Source organism: Bufo gargarizans, chromosome 3 (assembly GCF_014858855.1).
Source record: "Bufo gargarizans isolate SCDJY-AF-19 chromosome 3, ASM1485885v1, whole genome shotgun sequence".
Taxonomy (NCBI): Eukaryota; Metazoa; Chordata; class Amphibia; order Anura; family Bufonidae; genus Bufo; species Bufo gargarizans.
This window is the reverse complement of record NC_058082.1, coordinates 600,265,130-600,287,221: the sequence shown is the minus strand read 5'-3', so window position 1 is coordinate 600,287,221 and position 22,092 is coordinate 600,265,130. Positions and strand designations below refer to the sequence as shown.

The 22,092-nt window shown below is 44.9% G+C and overlaps 2 protein-coding genes across 6 annotated transcripts in view; one reads left to right on the top strand and one right to left on the bottom strand.

Annotated features, from left to right (window-relative positions):
* The window catches only part of CMSS1 (cms1 ribosomal small subunit homolog), a 310,876-nt gene that overhangs the window by 143,858 nt on the left and 144,926 nt on the right, over positions 1 to 22,092 (bottom strand). The window lies entirely within an intron of this gene.
* Positions 1 to 22,092, top strand: part of LOC122930837 (filamin A-interacting protein 1-like) — a 189,546-nt gene that overhangs the window by 111,757 nt on the left and 55,697 nt on the right. For all 4 annotated transcript variants that reach the window (XM_044284481.1, XM_044284480.1, XM_044284482.1 and 1 more), the window contains one exon: positions 12,964 to 13,237. In XM_044284481.1, the coding sequence (XP_044140416.1) occupies positions 12,974 to 13,237 (264 nt within the window). In that variant the 5' untranslated portion in view covers positions 12,964 to 12,973. The remainder of the gene's footprint in view (positions 1 to 12,963; positions 13,238 to 22,092) is intronic.

Genomic DNA, 22,092 nt, shown 5'->3' with positions numbered 1-22,092 from the left:
ACCTATCAGACAGTGGGGGCATATCCTAGCGATATGCCCCCATTGTCTAAGATGGGATAACCCCTTTAACTTCAAGTGGCTAAGGCAGCACCAGGAACTCAGCTGAGATCAACAAACCAACAATCTAGAACTCCAACAGAAGCTATAAACCGCATAGCATAGTGGGAGAAACAATAAATAGAGAATTACCATAATAGCCACACCTGGGGAAAGAAGGTGTGGCAAGCACCAGAAACAACACAGACGTCATTTGATCCAAACGGAAAACATATCAGATCAAACCATGTGTTGCTAGTCTCACCGATCTCCTGCCAACTGTCGCAGGAACGAGGGGTTCACTTAGACAACGCCCTTAGAGGAGGTAGGACACGTGGCACAGTGGGTTCACACCCGCTGGTTTGTGACACTGGGGGATAAAAGTCAATGAAGTCAATACAGTTGTATACAATCTATATCCATACACTAGAAATAATGTTTAAATTCCTGTTCTGCTTGATGGAAATTACTTCAACATAAATTGTGAAATAGTAGCTGAAATTATTCTATTTTACACATTACCTATGAACAAACTTGGACAGTATCTCCACATTAGCAAAGCTTATACATCAACTGTATGTATTCTTTGTATTTCTCGTTGTCAAGACAATGGCATTGAAACATGCCGGGGGACATGAAGATGCACGCCTATAAAGGGATGTTTACAACATTATATATAGATGGCGTCATGGTCACATGAGTTAACCCTACATTTTACATACAAAAGGAAATTCCATGTAAAATGCAGAATAATCATGCTTCTGCCAGGAATGTGACCTCTGACTTGTAGCCCTTGTTACTTATACAAAGGTCATGATTGCATCTAGGAACGTTGGTGCGGAGGATGACAACACCGTATGTAACCTGAACACCCATGTAATAACCGCAGACACAAGCTACCTATTGTCGCTGTTCACCATCACATAAAAACCTTGCATTGTAAACTAGAAGAGCTCCTCATTAGGGCCGTGTAGCAATTTTTGGTTGGTGATGTCACTACTACGTTATGTGCCGGCAGAAGAAGACTATTATTTTAAGCCAGGCTTTAGTAACAAATAATTATAAACAAGGCAGCCCGTAAAAATGGAACGATACTGCTCGAAAAGAAAATGTAGCCTTATATGGTAGCTTAACAAAACTGGAAACATTAGCCCTTTCTGCAGATAATCTCTGAAAAACAACCCAACAGAGCACAGTGGTGCCAAGAGTGCAATGCTTTCAAACTGATCAGAAGGGAAGAGCTGATTCACACGACCCATCCTGATTTCCCATCCGTAAAAAAAAAATGGATCTGTGAAAATTAAATGGCTTTCATGTGCATTCCATTGTGTTGTCATTCCCATCAATAGAAATGTCTAGAAAGGGACCAGAATAGGACATTCTTGGAAATTATCGGATGGTCTAATGTAGTAAGAAAATACAATGTAGATAAATGAGTTCTCTGGATTTGCTGGTAGGGCTCCCAAGACTTAGATGGTAACAGCAGGTTCTGGTCCTGTAATCTGTAGAAGAACTTGGCGGCAAGTGTTCAGTTTGTCTGCAGAGCCACCAGAGGGGAAATGGAATATTACATGGTGCTGGTTAAAATCAATAGGCTTCATCCAATGCATGGGCATGCTGGATGCTACATAGACAGGGAGAGTAAAACGTTTTGTGGATTTGATGCTGGACCTCCTCTAGGTTGGCTCATTAATATATTATCGAATTTCATCCTTATACCCTATTATTAGAGATCTTTATCCATCTGCAAATAGTCATATGGAAGTTATCTGTTGCAGAATACAGACTGCCCGACAGAGCCAGGCTGCTATGGGTTTAACAAAAATTATGGAAAACTAGAACAAAATTTGGAAAGTGGCACCACTCAACCATGCCTGCTACTCCAGTAGTTACCCCCATGCCGATATCATAGTGGTTGTCCCTTTATGACAACTTATCCCCAACCACAGAATAGGGAATAAAGGTCTGGCGGAGCCCCCTGATGATCATGTGAATGGGAGCCTGTGCTCTGCCTCTGAATGGAGTGGCATGTGTGTCCACAGTTCCATTCAACTCCAAAGCACAAGCACTCGGCTATCTCTGCAGTTTTGCCTGTGCATAACCTTCAGCATGACAGGAAGATGCGCATTAAGGAATTCAATGTATGGCTTGGTGAATGGTGTCTGAACCAAGGGTTTGGCTTTGTGTCTCATGTTAGCTCTTGTTGGAAGGGAAAAGAACTGTACAAGAAAGATGGTTTGCATCTTTCTCTCAAGGGAACGAATGTCCTCGGTGAACAGTTCCAAGTATTTGCTAAGGAGCATTTAAACTAGGAAAGGGGGGCAAAAGAGTGATAATTCAGCAGTCCAACTGCCCCCCGGCACAATGCCAGTAGCACAAAGGTTGAGAAATGGCTCGCAGTTTAGGGAATAAGATCAATGAACTTGAGGCTATAATGGCATCTGAGAATATAGATGTAGTGGCTGTTACTGAGACGTGGTTCAAGGGGAGTAATGACTGGGATACAACAACACCAGGGTTCTCTCTATACAGGAAAGACAGAGAAGTCAAGAAGGGGGGAGGGGTGGCCCAGTATGTGAAAGATAGCATAAAATCTAATTTGATACAAGTTAGCAAGAACAATTTAGAGTCCGTTTGGGTTACCTTGCAGCTTGATAATCATAAGGTAACTCATGTAGGTGTGATATATAGACCACCTAGCCAAGTCAAAGAATTAGATGATCTACTAGTAGATGAAATAGCTAAAATGACATTGAAGGGGGAAAGTTATCATTATGGGAGACTTCAATCTTCCTGATGTAAACTGGAAAACCAAAATACCTAGTTCTGCCAGGAGTACAGATATTCTAAATTCCCTACTGGGATTAGGCTACTTTCACACTAGCGTTCGATCGGATCCGTTCCGAACGGATCCGATCATAATAATGCAGACGGAGGCTCCGTTCAGAACGGATCCGTCTGCATTATATTGGCAAAAAAAAAGCTAAGTGTGAAATTAGCCTGAGCGGATCCGTCCAGACTTTTACATTGAAAGTCAATGGGGGACGGATCCGCTTGAAGATTGAGCCATATTGTGGCATCTTCAAACGGATCCGTCCCCATTGACTTACATTGTAAGTCTGGACGGATCCGCACGCCTCCGCACGGCCAGGCGGACACCCGAACGCTGCAAGCAGCGTTCAGGTGTCCGCCTGCTGAGCGGAGGCTGAACGCCGCCAGACTGATGCAGTCTGAGCGGATCCGCATCCATTCAGACTGCATCAGGGCTGGACGGAAGCGTTCGGGTCCGCTCGTGAGCCCCTTCAAACGGAGCTCACAAGCGGACAGCCGAACGCTAGTGTGAAACTAGCCTCATCTCTACAGCATGTAGTTGAGGAGCCAACCCGGAAGGAGGCCATTTTAGATTTAGTATTCACAAATGAGAATTTGGTATATGATATTACTGTAGGGGAAAGCTTGGGATCTAGTGATCACCAGTGACTGAGTCACACCACACAAAAACAAAAAAGTTTTAGATTTTAGAAAAACTGACTTTTCTAAAATTAGATTAGTGGTATACGAGTCCCTATCAGATTGGAACAGTTTCATTGGAGTCCAGGAGAAATGGGACTACTTAAAAGTGGCACAATTGAAGGCAACAGAAAATTGCATTAAACTTGTCAGTAAAAGCAAAAAAAGGAAGAGACCGCTGTGGTACTCAGCAGAAGTGGCCAAAATCATTAAAAACAAAAAGATAGCATTTAGGAATTATAAAAAAAAACAAAAAACGAGGATGACAGGAACATTTATAAGATTAGGCAGAGAGAGGCCAAACAAGTTACAAGAGCTTCTAAAGCACAGGCAGAAGAGAAATTAGCTCAGTCAGGGAAAAAAGGCGATAAGGCATTCTTCAGATACACAAATGAAAAAAAGGAAACTAAAACAAGGAATTACAAAATTAAAAACAAAAGAAGGAAGGTATATGGAAGAAGATAAAGAACTAGCTGACTGCCTCAATGAATACTTCTGTTCAGTTTTTACAAAGGAAAATGAAGGAAAAGGACCTCAGTTAGGAATGAAGACTAATGAATCTTTTGATGCATGTGTCTTTACAGAGGAAGAGGTTCTAAGTCAGCTGTCTAAAATTAATACAAATAAGTCACAGGGGCCTGATGGGATACACCCAAAGCTATTAAAAGAGCTCAGCGGTGAACTAGCAAAACCATTAACAGATTTATTTAACTAATCACTGGCAACAGGAGTCGTCCCAGAAGATTGGAAATTAGCAAATGTTGTGCCCATTGACAAGAAAGGTAGTAGGGAGGAATCTGGCAACTATAGGCCAGTAAGCCTGACATCAATAGTGGGGAAATTAATGGAAACCATACTTAAGGAGAGGATTGTGGAACATCTAAAATCCCATGGATTGAAAGATGAAAAATAGCATAGGTTTACTTCAGGGAGATCATGTCAAACTAATCTTATAGATTTTTTTGATTGGGTGACTAAAATAATAGATGAAGGAGGTGCAGTAGACATCGCTTACCTAGACTTTAGTAAGGCTTTTGACACTGTCCCACATAGAAGGCTTATCAATAAATTGCAGTCTTTGGGCTTGGACTCCCATATTGTTGAATGGATTAGGCAGTGGCTGAGGGACAGACAACAGAGGGCTGTAGTAAATGGAGTATATTCAGGCCAAGGTCTTGTTACCAGTGGGGTACCTCAGGGATCTGTTCTGGGACCCATATTGTTTAATATCTTTATCAGCGAAATTGCAGAAGGCCTCGATGGTAAGGTGTGTCTTTTTGCTAATGACACAAAGATTTGTAACAGGGTTGATGTTCCTGAAGGGATACACCAAATGGAAAAGGAATTCGGAAAACTAGAGGAATGGTCAAAAATCTGGCAACTAAAATGTAATGTTGATAAGTGCAAGATAATGCACCTGGGGCGTAAAAACCCAAGAGCAGAATATAAAATCAGTGATACAGTCCTAACCTCAGTATCTGAAGAAAGGGACTTAGGGGTCATTATTTCAGAAGACAAAGGTAGGCAGACATTGTCATGGAGCAGCAGGAAATGCTAGCAGGATGCTTGGGTGTATAGGGAGAGAAATTACCAGTAGAAGGAGGGAGGCGCTCATGCCGCTCTACAGAGCACTAGTGAGACCTCATCTGGAGTATTGTGCTCAGTACTGGAGACCATATCTCCAGAAGGATATTGATACTTTGGAGAGAGTTCAGAGAAGAGCTACTAAACATGGATTGCAGGACAAAACTTACCAGGAAAGATTAAAAGGACCTTAAAGGGAGTCTTTCACCTAATCTGAGCGTTTTATACCGCTCAGATCAGGTTATAGACTCTTTAACCCTCATTACGATCATACCTGTCTCTTATCTGTCCCTCGCCCAGATAATGAAAATAACACTTTTTAAACGTATGCAAATTACCTTCTGAAGGTGCCCAGGGGCGGCGTTACTGGGCGATGTGCCCAGAAAAACACACCTCCAGCCGGCGGACGTCACGAGCGGCACCAGAGGACGGCGGGCTGGGAACTGGCCCGCACCTGCGCACTGCTCTGCCCATTATGGGCAGATGAACAGCTTTTCATATTGCGCATGCGCCGGCCGGCTGTCTTTAGTTGGCCGGCGCATGCGCAATATGAAAAGCTGTTCATCTGCCCATAATGGGCAGAGCAGTGCGCAGGTGCGGGCCAGTTCCCAGCCCGCCGTCCTCTGGTGCTGCTCGTGACGTCCGCCGGCTGGAGGTGTGTTTTTCTGGGCACATCGCCCAGTAACGCTGCCCCTGGGCACCTTCAGAAGGTAATTTGCATACGTTTAAAAAGTGTTATTTTCATTATCTGGGCGAGGGACAGATAAGAGACAGGTATGATCGTAATGAGGGTTAAAGAGTCTATAACCTGATCTGAGCGGTATAAAACACTCAGATTAGGTGAAAGACTCCCTTTAACATGTATAGCTTGGAAGAAAGACGAGACAGAGGGGATATGAGAGAAACTTTTAAATACATAAAGGGAATCAACAAGGTAAAAGAGGAGAGAATATTTAAAAAAAGAAAAACTGCTACAAGAGGACATAGTTTTAACCCCTTAGTGACCACCCATACGTGTTTTTACGGCGGTCACTAAGAGGCCTTAGGCTGGCCGCTGCGTTTTTACGGCGGCCTGGTCTGAGCGCTGCACGGCTCCCCCGTGCAGCGGGGAGCGCGGACCCGGCTCTCACAGCCCTGACCGGCAGAAGTGCCGATCCGGGCTGTTTAACCCTTTACATGCCGGGCGAAATGGCGCCCGCTGCATGTAAAGTGGTGACAGAGGGAGCGGACTCCCTCTGTCTCCCATCAGCACCCCGAAAATGCGATCGCGGGGTGCTGATGTGTTCGGAAGCTTACCTCGCTACCGATCAGGGCCCCGAGCCTGTCTTCAGTTCTCTCCAGCAGGCTGTGCCTCTCTGGCGCAGCCTGCTGGTCAATCTTTGAATAGCATTGCTATTGAAATGTAATGCCTTATAGAGATAATGCATTACATTTTAAAAGCAATCAAAATACTGTATATTATAGTCCCCTTGTGGGACTTTTAAGTAGTAAAAAAAGTTGAAAAAAATACACATTTACTAAATTAAAAAAAATTCCATAAAATTAAAAATATGCTTTTTTTTCCCATTGAAAATACGCTTTTCAATGAAAAAAATTGCAAAAAGAAAATATCCCCCATATGTTTGGTATTGCCGGGTCCAAAACGACCCGGACTACATAAATATTACATAAATTATTCCCTATGGTGAACGCCGTAAAAAAAAAAAAAAAAGACAGAATTTCTAATTTATTCTTAGTTTCCACCGAAAAAAACCTAATAACAAGCGATCAAAAAGCGCCATTTACTCCAAAATGATACCAATGAAAAATACAAGTTGTCCCTTAAAAATCAAGCCCTCACACAACTCCATAGAAAAAGAAAAAAAAAGTTATGGGTCTTGTGAAGTGGCAATGCAAAATCATTCTTTGGGTTAATAAAAGGGGTTTTATTGGAAAAAAAAAAAGTAGTAAAACGTAAAAAAAAATTATAAGTATTTAGTATCACTGTAATCGTACTGACCCAGAGAATAAAGATATTATGTTATTTGTACCGAAAAATGAACGCCGTAAAATTTATAATGTAAAAACGCAGTGGCAGTATTGCTATTTTTCCCCATCTCCCTCCAAGAAAGAGTTAATAAAAGTTAATCAGAAAGTTATGTGTACCCCAAAATGGTGCCATTAAAAACTACAACTTGTCCTGTAAAAAACAAGCCCTCCTAAAGCTATATAGACGAAAAAATAAAAAAGTTATAGCTCTTGGAACGAGACCATGAAAAAAGGAAGAAAAACGCTTGGTCATAAAGGCCCAAACAGGCTTGGTGACTAAGGGGTTAAATTAGAGGGGCAAAGGTTTAAAAGTAATATCAGGAAGTATTACTTTACTGAGAGAGTAGTGGATGCATGGAATAGCCTTCCTGCAGAAGTGGCAGCTGCAAATACAGAGAAGGAGTTTAAGCATGCATGGGATAGGCATAAGGCTATCCTTCATATAAGATAGGGCCAGGGGCTATTCATAGGATTCAGATATATTGGGCAGACTAGATGGGCCAAATGGTTCTTATCTGCCGACACATTCTATGTTTCTATCTCTGGCAGCCTTATACAGTTCAATGGAGCAGCAGTGTGAATGTGTTACCACTGCTCCATTCAATAGGGGGAGCACCAGTCGCCGTTCTCATCATCAGGGGGGGCCCAGTGGTAGGACCTTGCTGATCAAATACTTATTCCATATCCTGTGGATAGCGAAAAAGATGTCTTCATGGGACAACCTGTTAAATTAACAGGCCTTCTAGTGAGCTTAAAGAGGACCTTTCACCAGTCCTAACATTACAATATTAGTAACTGGCAGTGTAGGGCATATTGAGGATATGTGATATTGCTCATTCTTTTCCCGATGAAGGAAAGGTGAAAGGTCCTCTTTAAAAGGTGTTATTGTGTTTTATGTAACTCTAATATTGATGGTCTATTCTTAGGATAGGTAATCTAAATCAGATTGGTGGGTGTCCAACTTCTAGGGAAATGAAAGGGATGTGAAGCTCCAGCGAGCCGAGCAGGCTCTTAATTGTTAATCAGGTACAGCACTATACATTTTCCTGTGGCTGTTCCTGGTAGTGCAGCTCCGTTTCATTCAGTGTCTATGGACACATTTGGGGGCAATGTTTTATTATTACTGTACTGTACTCATTGTGAGCTAAAATTTATTTTGTGAGACTTCAATGACGCAGTGCCTGGTGTTCAACCCCCACTGATCAGATATTGATGATCTATCGTGAGGATAGGTCATCATTATAAATGGCCTGCACAACCCCAATAATAAACTCCCAGAAACTGAATTGCGGACCTATTCATTTCCATTCCCGAAAAAATAGAACATGTCCTATTCTTGTCTGCGACTGCGGATAAGAATAGGCATATTCTATTAGTGCCGGCAATGTGGGGTCTGAAAAATGCGGACCGCACATTGCCATGTCCATGTTTTGCGGATGCGCAAAACGCGTTTCGGACGTGTGAATGGACCTTAAAGGCGCTCTCTGTTTTTAATGCCACTTTATTTTAGGTCTGCTCCCAGGTAGCCCCAGTGTACCCTGTCGAACGCCTTCTCCGCATACAGAACGCCAAGACGCCAATAATAGATGGAATATGGCGTTACTGGGGGGGGGGGGGGGAATAGAAGAAATATTCCCAATATCGGCCAATCAGGCCTGAGACAATGGAACTTTACTGCAAAGGAAAGACATATTTGCTGCTGGTCCCTTCAGTCATTGGGAGAATTTCGCTGACGAACCGTTGACCATTCTTCCAAATGAAAAGGTGAGGCAGGTTTAGATGGTAGGATTAAGTTCCAGCTGGAGATCAATTGCATTGCTTCTGCTGGATTGGATACCACCATTTTACCGCCATCTCTTGAGAACAGCAATTTAGCTGGGAAGCCCCATCTATATGGTATTTTATGAGACCTCAGGATCTTAGTAGCCTCTTGAAACTCCCGCCTTTTAGCGAGAATAGCCACAGATAGATCAGTGTAGAGAGAAATGGAACAAAATCGTTCCAGGCACCTCTGGGTTGTTTCGGGAAGCAGCCATCAGATTTTCTTTAATGTGAAAGAAGGTGATCCGTGCCAACACATCTCTAGGCACCTCTGCTGCAAATCTTTTAGGTTTTGGTATTCTATGAGCTCCATCAATAAAGAGCTCTGTTTGAGGAGTGTTGGGTAACAGAATTGTGAAAAAGTCAATCAGAAAGTCGTACAGTTGATCAGGTTTCACTGTATCCGGGATCCCATGGAATCTGATATTATTGCGGTGGGAACAATCTTCCAAGTCAATCACTTCTGCACAAAGTTCGGCCAGTTCCTCATCTTTTTCATTGATAGTATTTACTAATTCATTATGTGCTTTTGCAAATTCAGACATTTTGTTCTCCAGACAGGATGTATGCATCCCCACTTCATTCATCTCTTTCTGTAAAGGGGTTAACATGGCACAAAAATCCGCCTGTGGAGATGACCGCAAGTCTCCCATTAGGGCCTTCAGTAACCGCTCTGTCGGATCCAGTCTTGCTAATATTAGGATAAGGTTGGGAGTATACCATAGGCGAGGACACTCCATACTGATGATCAATTGATAAAACCTGACCCTGGAGCCTCCCAGCGTTAGCATAATGTTGCCCAGGGTAGGTTTCATGGCTGAGATGTGTCGTCACCATATTTCTTCCCAGTGTGTTATCTGGGAGAAGCGTCTCTGAAGTGGCAGGAGAGGAGGTAGGGTGCAATAATGAGGATCCCTGTTTTGAAGGCCACCGGGAAGGAGTACCTGTAGGAGTGCGTGCTGCTCGAGCTGGTTCTTCAGAGATACGCCACACGCCGCCGCCACCTGTTGCGCTTGCAGCCTTCTTTCTGGTCTTTATTATCGCCAGTCCAGTCCATTTAGGGTCACAGTCCCCATCTGGTAAGTGGACTCAGGGCAGTGCAAGTATGCTGTATGCCGCAATCTCAGACCTGAAGCACCAGAGCTGTGCTGAAGGGCGCCCTACTCCATGCGCTGCTGGTGACACCCCCCGGCGCTATTTTTCTCCTCCTTTAAATATTATGAAATCATAGCTATTTTATCGCATTTTCTCCATAAAGAAAAACAAAAATCGCAAATGTTCAAACTTTTTTTTAAAGTTTTTTTCCCAGCAAGAAAAAAAATTGGTGACAGTACCTCATAGTGGGTTAAAAAAAATAAAAGAACCAATAATCTCCCATTTCCCCCCACTCCTGTTCCAATTTTCAGATCCCCAATGGTCTCAACTACCTGGTTGCAACTCACACGAGGGCAATGCCCATTCAGCCAATCACTGGCCACAGCGGTGACTCACGGAGAGGGCATTTCCTGTGTGCCAAGACAAGACCAGGAAGTAGAGACCATTGTAGCGTGGCAGGGGATCAGTGGGGAATCAGTTTTTTTTGTTTGTTTTTTTTTTAACCTACTCTGACCCGCTGCCACCAATTTTTTCCCCACTGAAAACCCTCTTTAAATTTTATACTGAGATTCACTAACTATGCCACACTGATCTCCCCAGATGGCATAGTGTATAATACACCAACTAAGCAGTAAAAAGGACTAGAAAGATATTTAAAATGCTGGCAAATTAATATCAGCAGACATTCGAGAGAAAAAAATCACACAGACATCCCTAAGACAACTGAATGGGGAGGATGTCTGGCTGGATGAATTTTAGCCAAATCAAATCCATCACTTTATAAAATCCAGTAACACGGTCATTGATAGTCCTTGGTGAACTTGGCAGACATGAGTTCATTGCGAAGACACGCTTCCACATGATCACACAGAAGTGGATTGTTTTGATCTCGGCCTTAACAAACCACTTTAAGGACATGCTGGTCTGTGGTCGACTGTTAATTCATACACAAAATATTCTTCTATAAATGCTCCGTTGTTAACTTGCAGTCTGAGCTTGGGGGGTGGGGATCAAACCAATGAGCAAAGTCCTGAGGTGAACTATTTATAATGACATCATCGCAACCAGTATGTTATTCTAGACAAGGTAACAAAAATTAAAAAAAAGTGGTTGAAAGATAATACCCGATTTAGACATCCATATGATCATGTTAGCAAACGGGATATATTTCTACTGTCTGGTCCAGAACACAACAAAAAATAATGCAGAATTTCCAAATTGTAATTGCATTTAAGATGGCAATTTGGGAATATGAAGTCCCAATGTGGAGGCTTGCTGACCAAAAAAGATGGCCAGGAATGATTAAAGGCCATGTGAACGTTAACTGTTCCCAGATGAACATGTTCTACTCCAGGGACGTCGTCCTTGGCAGATTGTATATCTGCAGTCTGATCAGATGTGTCTAAGTTGTCCTACTGGTATGTGATGAGGCTGGACAACAACCCAGAAGACAATCAATGATCTTCACTTATGACTGGCTTTATCGCCGTTTCAGAAACTTTTTCTTAAATTATAACAAAATAAAACCACTGAAAAATTGCATGTTTACTCTATAGGCTATATAGGCTTACCGTAGATGAAAATGGGTATAAATCTGTGTCTCACTCCCCTTTTCTAAAAATCACATCCCCAACTATCCCTTGATTGAACTTGATGGACTTATTTTTTCAACTGTAATAATTATATGGTGTGAGGAGTAGAAACAAAGAAAAAAAAAAGCTTTAGAGTGATCTTTCAGTTTCTTGCATTTCTAAACAGTTTCGGAAGAATGAGAGACAGATTGTGACTGGTTGCTATGGACTATACTTCTACATACACACACATATACTTGCTTTCTTGTAACCTGAATGTTTGAAAGGGGCTATACAGAAAATGATAGCCTATCTTTACGATACGGCCATCAATATCAGATCACTCAGGGTCTACTTCTCATCACCCCCACTAATCAGCTGTTTGAATGGGTCCTCGAAACCGAAATACCAGGAACAGCCGCTACTAAAATTATGGCGTTGTGCAGTACGGACTTGTGTAAATAATGAAGGGGATACAGCTTTTGTAAGAGTGCTGAGGCCCCTTCAAACAGCTAACAGGTGGGTGTCATAAGTCGTACCACCTCCTATCTAATACTGATGGTCTATGCTACTTGGATAACCTATTTAAGACAACTGAAATTAAAGGGGTTGACTTGTCAGATAGTCCCTTTTGATATGCTCTACAGTTGGCCACCTCTATGAGTGCAGAGCACCAATAACAATCAGCTGCTTTCACTCTGGCGGGCCCAGACCATATATTACATGAATGGCCACTTATTTGGTTCCCCCTTTAGAGGCTCTTGCAAATAAAATTTATATTCAACGCCAATTTTTCCAAAACACCTGTCTGCAAGGGGGTCTTGGGAGCTAGACCCACAGCTTAGCAGCTGATTGCTTCTGCAGCTATTATATTGAAGGGGTTTTACATCATGAGAAAAAGTACGGCGCTGTGCTTGGTAAGCGGAGAGAAGGCTGTGGCGCTACTGCGAACGCCTTCTCAAACAGCTTATCCGGTTGGGGTCCCGGGTGGCAGACCCCACTGATCAGATACTGATGACCTATCCAAAGGATAGGTCATCCGTAAAAAAACACTTAGAAAACCCCTATAATGGGTTGTACAGAATTAGAAAAAAAATGGCAGCTTTCTTCCAGAAACAGCACCACACCTGCCCATGTGCTGCGTCTGGTATCGCAACTCAGCGCACATAAAGCACTATAAATAGACTGGCACGGTGGTGTCCGTGTTCCTCAACTGGGGAAAAGGAAAGATTACGATCTGAGTATAGTGGTGTGGAATATGGTGGTGTCATATTAAAAAAATAAAATAAAAAATTTCCATTAATTTATGTTTTGGCAGCTTTCTAAAAATGCGACCACAAATAAACTGCATTGAGTGTCCAAACAAGACAATGAGCTGTAGAGAAGCCGACATCTACCAGCGTATCCAAGAGGGTTCTGACACCGTCAAAAGGAACAGAAATAAGAAAGAACAAGACTATATTTCTGAGACGGGCACAGTCATAAGGAGTCAAAAATCAGATCGGAAACAAAAGGCCTCTAACAGAAAGGCAGACGACCTCTCACGAGATGACTTGCTGTTCCTTCTGAGCGTGCTGGAGGGAGAGCTACAAGTAAGTCATATATCATACTACAGGCAATAAGCAGACCATATATTTGGATTATGGATATGGGTTTGTCTTGCCAGCATCTGCTGACCTTATAAATCATATCTAAAAGTGCTGTCATTATTACATACTAATGGTATGCATATCCTCTCCCCATCACAGACAGAGAGGACAATATTAGGGTCATTGAGATGATTTTCTGCCCTGTGGGAAGTGAAGCTCTTATTTTATTATACAGTGTGACTGTCATTTCCAGTTAAACTTTTTTCAGACTTGTCTAATTTATAGCCAAGTGGTCTGCTCTGTGAAGGGATACGAGCAACCAAACTGGAGAACGTATTCCCCATGTAATGTAATTACATGTCCATAAATACCAATGACTTATCTGATGCAACAAACTTTAGCAATGCCCCTGATTGATTTTTCCCATGGTTGCTGCAAACAACCAGAGTCAGTCCAGAGTCCGGTCTGTTCTCTCCCACGTGAAATAAATTTCCCAGAATCAGCTTTAGATGTCTACTACTTTAGGGCTAATGCACATATCCAAATTCTGTCCCAGGGCTCAGATAACTTCGTGCTATCCTTTGCCCCAGCACCTGTGGAGGTGGCTATTCAGTCACTGATGTAATGCCTGTAGGACCACACAGCCACATACAGTGGTGCTTAAAAGTTTGAGAACCCTTGAGAATTTTCAACTTTTCTGCATAAATTTGATGTAAAATTACATCCGATTTTTACAGGTCCAAGTCCTAAAAGTAGATAAAGAAGATAAGGATAACCAACTCAAACAAATGAGTCAAAAAGATTAGACTTGTTTATTTGTTAATTGAGGGAAATGATTCCATATCACGTGTCTATGAGTGACAAAGTTATGTGAACCTTTGCTTTCGGTATCTGGTGTAACCCCCTTGTGCAGCAATAACTGCAACTAAATGTTTCTGGTAACTGTTAATTTGTGGCCGGGGCTATGTGTGAAAGAACCTACCGCCCTGAAATACCCCCTAAACAGTACTGGCGGCTTGAGTTGTGGCATAACCGCTTCCGTCGAGAGTACACCTGAAAGAGGGCATACCCTATGGGAGAATGTAAAGGAATGGGGCGGGCTGGGTGGGGAACACCGCTGCCGTCCGACGTAACCTGGAGAGAGGTGTGAGCCAAATATAGGCCGGGACGCCCCTCCCACAAATACAGGCCAATGAATCGGCCTTGCTACTTGTGGCCGGGGCTATGTGTGAAAGAACCTACCGCCCTGAAATACCCCCTAAACAGTACTGGCGGCTTGAGTTGTGGCATAACCGCTTCCGTCGAGAGTACACCTGAAAGAGGCCAAAAACCCAGCATGAAATACAGACGTGTTTATTGACACATTTACAACACCAAATTTTGGAAGGCACAATGAATCTCACTGACAGGGTTCGGAACATACCGACTGTAACAAGATGAGCGCCACCGGCCCAACTTACGAATGATGTGAGCTGGCACCTGATTCCTGGAAGCGGCCGAGGCTGCTCCTATCCTGAACGAATGCCCTGACACCGAGAGGGGGTCTACACCTAAATTGGCCGCTAGTATGCGTGCGTGCGCTATGAATTGGGATGTGGACAAAGCTGCTGTCCCGAAGGGTAACAGTGGGGTATCAGTGCCGCTATTGGCCAGTGCCTCGGATAATTCCTGCAGAACGTGGACCGGACACCATTTGTGTGAGGTGGAGAAGAATTTGATCTGGGTAGGGGGACCCGACTGGGAGGTCTTGGTCACAGGTAAAGATAAGACAAAGCCCTCTGGGCTGGGTACCAACTGTCGGCGGGATAGGAAGGGGCTGTTGAGTGATGGCGACGTGAACTCCCCCGGCCTCATGAAGCCATAAAAAGCTAAATAAATGGCGGCTTTGAGTACTAAGCTCTGGAGAACCCCGAAGGGCTTGAGGTCTAACAAATCGGACATGCCTCTGAAGATAGGGCCAGACACGGGCTGTCTACGGGGGGTGACACCTGGGGTACAGTTCTGTAAGCCTTTCAACGTGGCCTTGACCACGTGACTGGAAAACAACGATGTTCTCTCTGGCTGTGAGCGCGACAAATGATGTTGGACCCCTGCCAGGTAAGTTTTGACGGTACCGGGAGAAAGGCGCATGTGCTCATGGCAGAACCCGATGAACGCCAATATGAAGTCTATATGGCTCAGGCCGCCTCGGGGGTGTTCCTGCTGGAACCTGCAGTACAAACGCCAGCCAGTGTTGTACGCTCGGGTGGTATTAGCCGAGAGTGACCTGGCAAACAGCCCATGGGCCGTGTTCAGGTATTTGTTCAGTGGAGAAAGAGTGTGGCCGGACGTGGCGACGGGGTTCTCGACGCGTCGGCCTCGGGGCAAACCTGGGAAAATAAAGAGTAATCCGTCTTAGCTAGAGCGTCAACTGCTACTACCTGCGCATCACATATGAGGGAACCACAGAATAAGAAGTTATGTAGGAGCGACAATTGTACCAGACGTCTCATCAAAGACATGACTAGTTGTGACCTGGACTTGCCACTGTCCAGGATGGCCAAGGAGGAAGGACTAGCAGAGGCGAAGACCACGGTGCGGCCTGTCCACTGACAGCCCCAAACACGAGCCGCCGCCACTATGGGATACAAGTCCCTAACCTCTGTAGTCTGGGGGGCTCCCGTGGTCTTGCAAACCTCCCCCGGCCACGCCCCGTTCAGCCAATGGGGGCCAAAAATGGCAGCGAACCCAGGCCTGACCCCGCTGCTGGAGAATATGACGGGGGAGCCATGCGAGACCGCCGGGACAAACATGGACACGCCATTCCAATGACTCAAGAAGTGTTCCCACATGCTCAAATCCGCTTGCGCTTCATTGTCCAGGAATACTGGACTGTCCTGACAGGGAGCTGCTGAGAGGAGTGGTAACAATCTGGCTACAAAAGACCTACCCTGGGGAATGACGCGCATGGCAAAATTTAACATGCCTAACAATGACTGTAGTTCCACCTTGGTGGTCACCCTTCCAGTGACGAAACTACGAATGACTGCCCTAACCCTGGCCAATTTGTCTTCTGGCAACTTCGCTGACATGGTCTCTGTGTCCAACACGATGCCCAGGAAGGTGATGTTGGTCGCGGGACCATCCACCTTCTTGGGGGAAACCGGAACCCCTAGCTGAGCGAAACAAGCCAGCAAGCTCTGAAGATCGCGACGCGAGCCCTGTGGAGATTCGATCAGCAGAAAATCGTCCAAGTAATGTATCACATGTCCGCAACAAAACCTGTTCTCGAGTATCCAGTGTAGGGCTTTTGCCAGCTGATCGAAAATCCAAGGGCTGCTACGGGATCCGAAAGTCAACTTGGTGGCGAAGTAATACCGGGAATTCCACTTGATCCCGTGCCACTGCCAAAGTTCAGGCCTGATAGGCATCAACTTGAAGGCGTCTGATATGTCTGCTTTGGACAAAATTGCCCCGGTACCAGTGGCAAGGATGAGTGCAATAGCCTGATCGATGGAGGCGTAGACCATGCTGACCTCCTCCGCTGGAATGAGTGAGTTCAAGCTGGGAGTAGCTAACCCGTGAGGAGCCGATAGATCGAAAATCAATCGTTCCTTGTGGCTGAACTTTCCCGTGACCACCCCTATGGGGCTGATCCTCCAGCGCTCGAATGGGGAGGACAAGAAGGGGCCAATGATGTACCCCTTGTCTAGCTCCAACTGGAGGAGTCTGTCTATGGACCCGGGGTTGAGGGAAGCGGACTGCAAGTTTCTACACTCATGGGTGTGATCCGGTAAAGCCACGAGACCTGTGTGGAAACCATGGGTGAAACCTGACACAAGAAAGTCGCAGAAGGACGCATCCTGATGCCCTTGCAAGTATGATTGCAAGAGATCTACATTTACCACGCTCATGCAATGTTTGTCGGTCTTTAATGAGCAGGCCACTTTCGGGTGGGCTCGAAAACAGTTGGCGCAAATGTGTAACAGACGGCACTGACTATAATTGCAAGTGGCAAAATTGTAGTTGTTGCAGATCTGTGATCTGCCCAGATATTTGATTGGCCGGCCGAGTTTATCAACCGCCAAGTTTTGCTGGATGCCAGTAGATGGACCAGGAATAGGAGGGGAAGGGTTGGACCTGGGGGCGCTTGCGGCATTATGACACCATTCTCCAGTGTGGTAGATAGACTGGCATGAAGAGCACGCCGGTGCCTTCAGTCCAGCGAAATGCCTACAGAATATCTCTGTGTCTATGTTGGCCCAGTTGGTAGTGAACTGGAACTGACTGAGTGCAGCCGCTGCCTTGGCAGAAAAGGAGCAATGGTAGTCATAAAAGCCGAAGCCTCCGTACTTGTAGCCCAACTCAGTGACCCTGAAGAGGTACAGGTCCAACTCCTCTCTCCTATCTGGTCGTACAGAACAGATGATATCTCGGTAGAGACTAAAGGCAAGTACGAACTCCGGAATCGTTAACTTCCTGCTAAGCCTCAGATCGCGCCCCTTCAAGACGACAGAAACATCGCCGCACGCAATGACCCTATTGTCCGACAGATCACGAGTGGCAATTAGAAGGGAGGCTAAGTTCACGTCTCTGCCATCGAGGATGTCCTTCTTGATGTTAGCCGGAATAAAATGAGCTGGAGTGACATTTGGCACGGTCACAAAGTTACCTGAGGTACTGGCAACGGGTGCCGTTACGACTGGCAACAGAGTGGCGGGTGAGGGCAAGCCAGCGACCCTAGCCTCTACCGACTCCAACCTGGATTGTACCCCGGACACAGAGGAGGTGAGGCTATTCAGCATGACGTGGAGCTGAGTTAACGAGGTCTGAACCGTGGCCATGGAGACCTCTTGCTGACCAGGTTCTGCCGGGGAGGACACCAGTAGCCTATACAACTCCGCCTTCCGGGCAGCGGCCGGGAAAGGAATTCCTCTTTTGGCTAACTCAGACATGAGTTTAGGCACAGTCCAATTGCGCAGAGATGGAATACTGCCGGATTCCGATGCCCTGGAACCCAGGTCTTCGCCAGAAGCATCCACAATGTCTGACCCGTGAGACATGACCGGACTGTTGAAACAAGCAAAAACGACGAACCGTCACTACCACTGTTAAGTGCCAAGACTGACTACCACCCGTGCTTTGACACCACCACCGCCACTGCAGAAACCGTCATGCAAAGAAACATAACCCTGGTGACCACCTGACAGCTGAGGTATGGAGGAAGTTGAGACGTGCGACAGCGGATGAATTTGACCAAAAAGACCTTACCGAGACAGGACAACACGTTGGTATAAAAGGAAACAAAGGGGATCAACCGCAGGAGTAGACCTGTACACATAAACAAAATATTTTTATCTTTTTTTTTTTTTTTTTTTTTTTTTTTTTTTTTGCTTAACGCTGGAACCAGTGTACAAATAACCCAGGCGGGGTAACGAGGTACGACTGTCTGATTACCGGGAGAGATCGCGGAGTGGGCTGAACGACTGGTGACCCAGTGCCAAAACACGGCTAACTCAATGGTAAGCTGGATGTAAGCAACCCCCCCCCCCCCCCCCACCCCCCCTACCTAGCTAAGAGCACGGCGGCCCGTGCCAGACTTTGCCCCCCACCAAACGCTATCAACACCCCTTGCTGTCTGGTTTGGTGCAACAAATATACACATACTTTGATGCGGGTAAATGCAGTAACACACACCTTATGCGGGCAATGCAGTAACACACTCTTTGTGCGGGCAATGCAGTAACACACTCTTTGTGCGGGCAATGCAGTAACACACACTTTATGCGGGCAATGCAGTAACACACACCTTATGCGGGCAATGCAGTAACACACACTTTATGCGGGCAATGCAGTAACACACACTTTATGCGGGCAATGCAGTAACACACACTTTATGCGAGCAATGCAGTAACACCACCTTGTGCGGGCAATGCAGTAACACACTCTTTATGCGGGCAAGCAGTGACAACACTATGATGCAGGCAATGCAGCAACAACACTTTGATGCCGGCAACGCAGTAGCGCAGACTTTGCGGGAAATGTAGTAACCCACACTTCATGCGGGTAACCACTCCTGCTGGACTACTCTCACATGGCCTCAGAACAACACCCCCTGAAAAACTGACCGGAGGAACAGCCGACGGAGTCGGAGTCTCGCTGACTCCTGCCACCTATGTGCGAGTCACGTGGGAGCGGGGCGTGCTGCCAGACTGCCGCTCCGGTGTGGGGATGTCCCTCTCTTACCTTAGAGGGACCGACCCCACCGACCGGACTTGGAGAACCGAAGTTGCGCTGAGGCAGCAGCTACTTACCCGCCGCACGATGCAGACCAGGACGCCGAACTGACGGAGGAAGCGCCGACCGGAAGTGACGATGCGTTACCTAGGAGACGCTGTAACAGGAACACCGCTGCCGTCCGACGTAACCTGGAGAGAGGTGTGAGCCAAATATAGGCCGGGACGCCCCTCCCACAAATACAGGCCAATGAATCGGCCTTGCTACTAGTTCTGCACAACGGCTTGGAGGAATTTTATCCCATTCCTCCATATAACACAGCTAAAACTCCTATGTTAGTGGTTTCCTCTTATGAACTGCTCACTTCAGGTCCTTCAACTTCTACTGGATTAAGCCAGGTAAGGACACTCCAAAACTTTAAAGGGAACCTGTAACTCTGAATACAGTGTCTGAGCTGAAGGCAGGATATTATAGAGAAGGATAAGCTGAGCAGAATCATAAAAAGTTTTATGGGAAAAGATTTAGTATAACTTATTTGATTTACTTATATCTCTGCTCGTTCTGAGCTTTGAAGTCCTATCAGTGATTGACAACCTTTCCTCTCTGACTGTGCATACACAGCTGTCAATCACTAATAGGACCGCCTCCTGGACTTCAAAGCCCAGAACAAGCATGAATTTAAAAGAATGAAAAAACAAGTTTTACTTAATCTTTCCCCACAAAAGATCTGCTCAGCTACTCCTGCTCTACAGCATGCAGCCTGCAGCTCAGACACCATGTCACGTGATGGGTTCCCTTTAACTTTACTCTTCTTTAACCCTTCTTTGGTAGAATGACTTGTGTGCTTAGGGTTGTCTTGCTGCATTATTCACATTCTCTTGGACATGGACAGATGTCCTGACAATTTTTATTTATTTAGAACTTGCTGGTATATTTCAGAATTCATTGTTTCATCAATGATGACACTCCATTCTGGCCCAGATGCAGCAAAACAGAACCAAACCATGATACCCCCACCACGTTTCACAGATGGGAAGAGGTTTTTAAGCTGAAATGCAGCATTTTCTTTTCTCCATTCATTTAAACCAAAAATATCTATTTTGCCCTCATCTGTCCACAAACCCTTGTTCCAATAGTCTTTTGGCTTTTCCAGAAGATCTTTAGTAAATTGAAGAAAGGCAGCAATGTTCTTTCTGGAAACCAGTGGCTTTCTCCTTGAAAACCTGCCATGCACAGCATTGTTGTTCAGTGTCCTCCTGATGGAGGACTCATGAACATTACTATGTGAGAAAAGTCTTTAGTTACTTAAAGGTTATCTTAAGTTCCTTTGTGACCTCACATACTTGCTCATGGATCACTCATGGGAGGGTAATAATGGTTTTGAATTTCTTCCATTTGTACACAATATCTGACTGTGGATTGGTGGAGTCCAAAACCTTGAGAGATGGTTTTGTAAATCTTATATATATATATTTATTTCGTCATATGCATATTGAATAATGAAAAAATAGTAAATTCATAACAGGGTATAGTGCAAACATCTCTCACGACCCCCACCGTAGGGAAGTATTCTCTGCCGGAGATATGGCACATCATGCCAGTGCAGAGGTCCAAGTAAGGCAAGATAATAAATGATAATAGTGCAAATCCTGGTAAGTCATGTTCAAAAAGTAACCATGCGTAATAGGTCTGGGATTGGCCAAGCCATTTTTGGCCCATCATTTTCAGTATGTAAAAAATCCATATAATAGGCTATATATAACATGACCCCTATGCTAACATCAAAGAAAATTGCACAAATGTGTTCTACATGAAAGGTCAGAAGAAGGGAGGAAACCTAAAGTGCTATGTCCTGTCATCCCTCATACATACAACCATGTGCAATCTGGGAAACATGGCCCATGTGCCGGCCACATCACCCAGATTGACGGCGGCTTCTCTGACACTAAGGCACCGTTCCATTGTTAAAAAAAAACAGACTCTGCAGAATATAAGAATGTTGTGTGCTGTGTTTTTGTATCCTTTTTTTTTTGCAATGTATGCGTCAAGCTGAGGCATAAAACGTGATGTGAACCCACCCCAACTCACTGCATCATAGTGTTTTACCATGCAGTGTCATCCTATGTGACCGTGGGTCTATTCTACAATACACTCATCATCATGTAAGTGCAGCCGAAGTTTCCCGGACTGCACACAGTAGTGTGTATGCCAAATAAAGTCTATGAGGCTATTCACATGCCCATTTTTTTACCGGCCAATAAATAACAGGTATAAAAAAAATAGGGCGTCTTATTTTTGCTAATTTTCCCAGCCAGATGGACACCATTGAAATCAATGGGCACATTTTTAACAGCTATATAGTCACATTTTTAACAGCCATATAGTCAGGAGTGCACCCAACAGTCATTAAAAAGGGCTAAAATAATTTTTCAGGGGGTTAAAAAAAATCTTCAACTTTGCTCCTCACTGGATGCAGTAGGACCTGACACACTCTGTGTGATGACGTCACATGATCATGCTTGGAGCACAGGTCCAGCAGCATCCAGTGAGGAGCAAGTGTCAATGCAAGAGCACCTGGTGATTTTTTTTTTGGTCGGCCCTATACTGGGGAGCACTAAAAGGGACATTAACAATACTGGGGT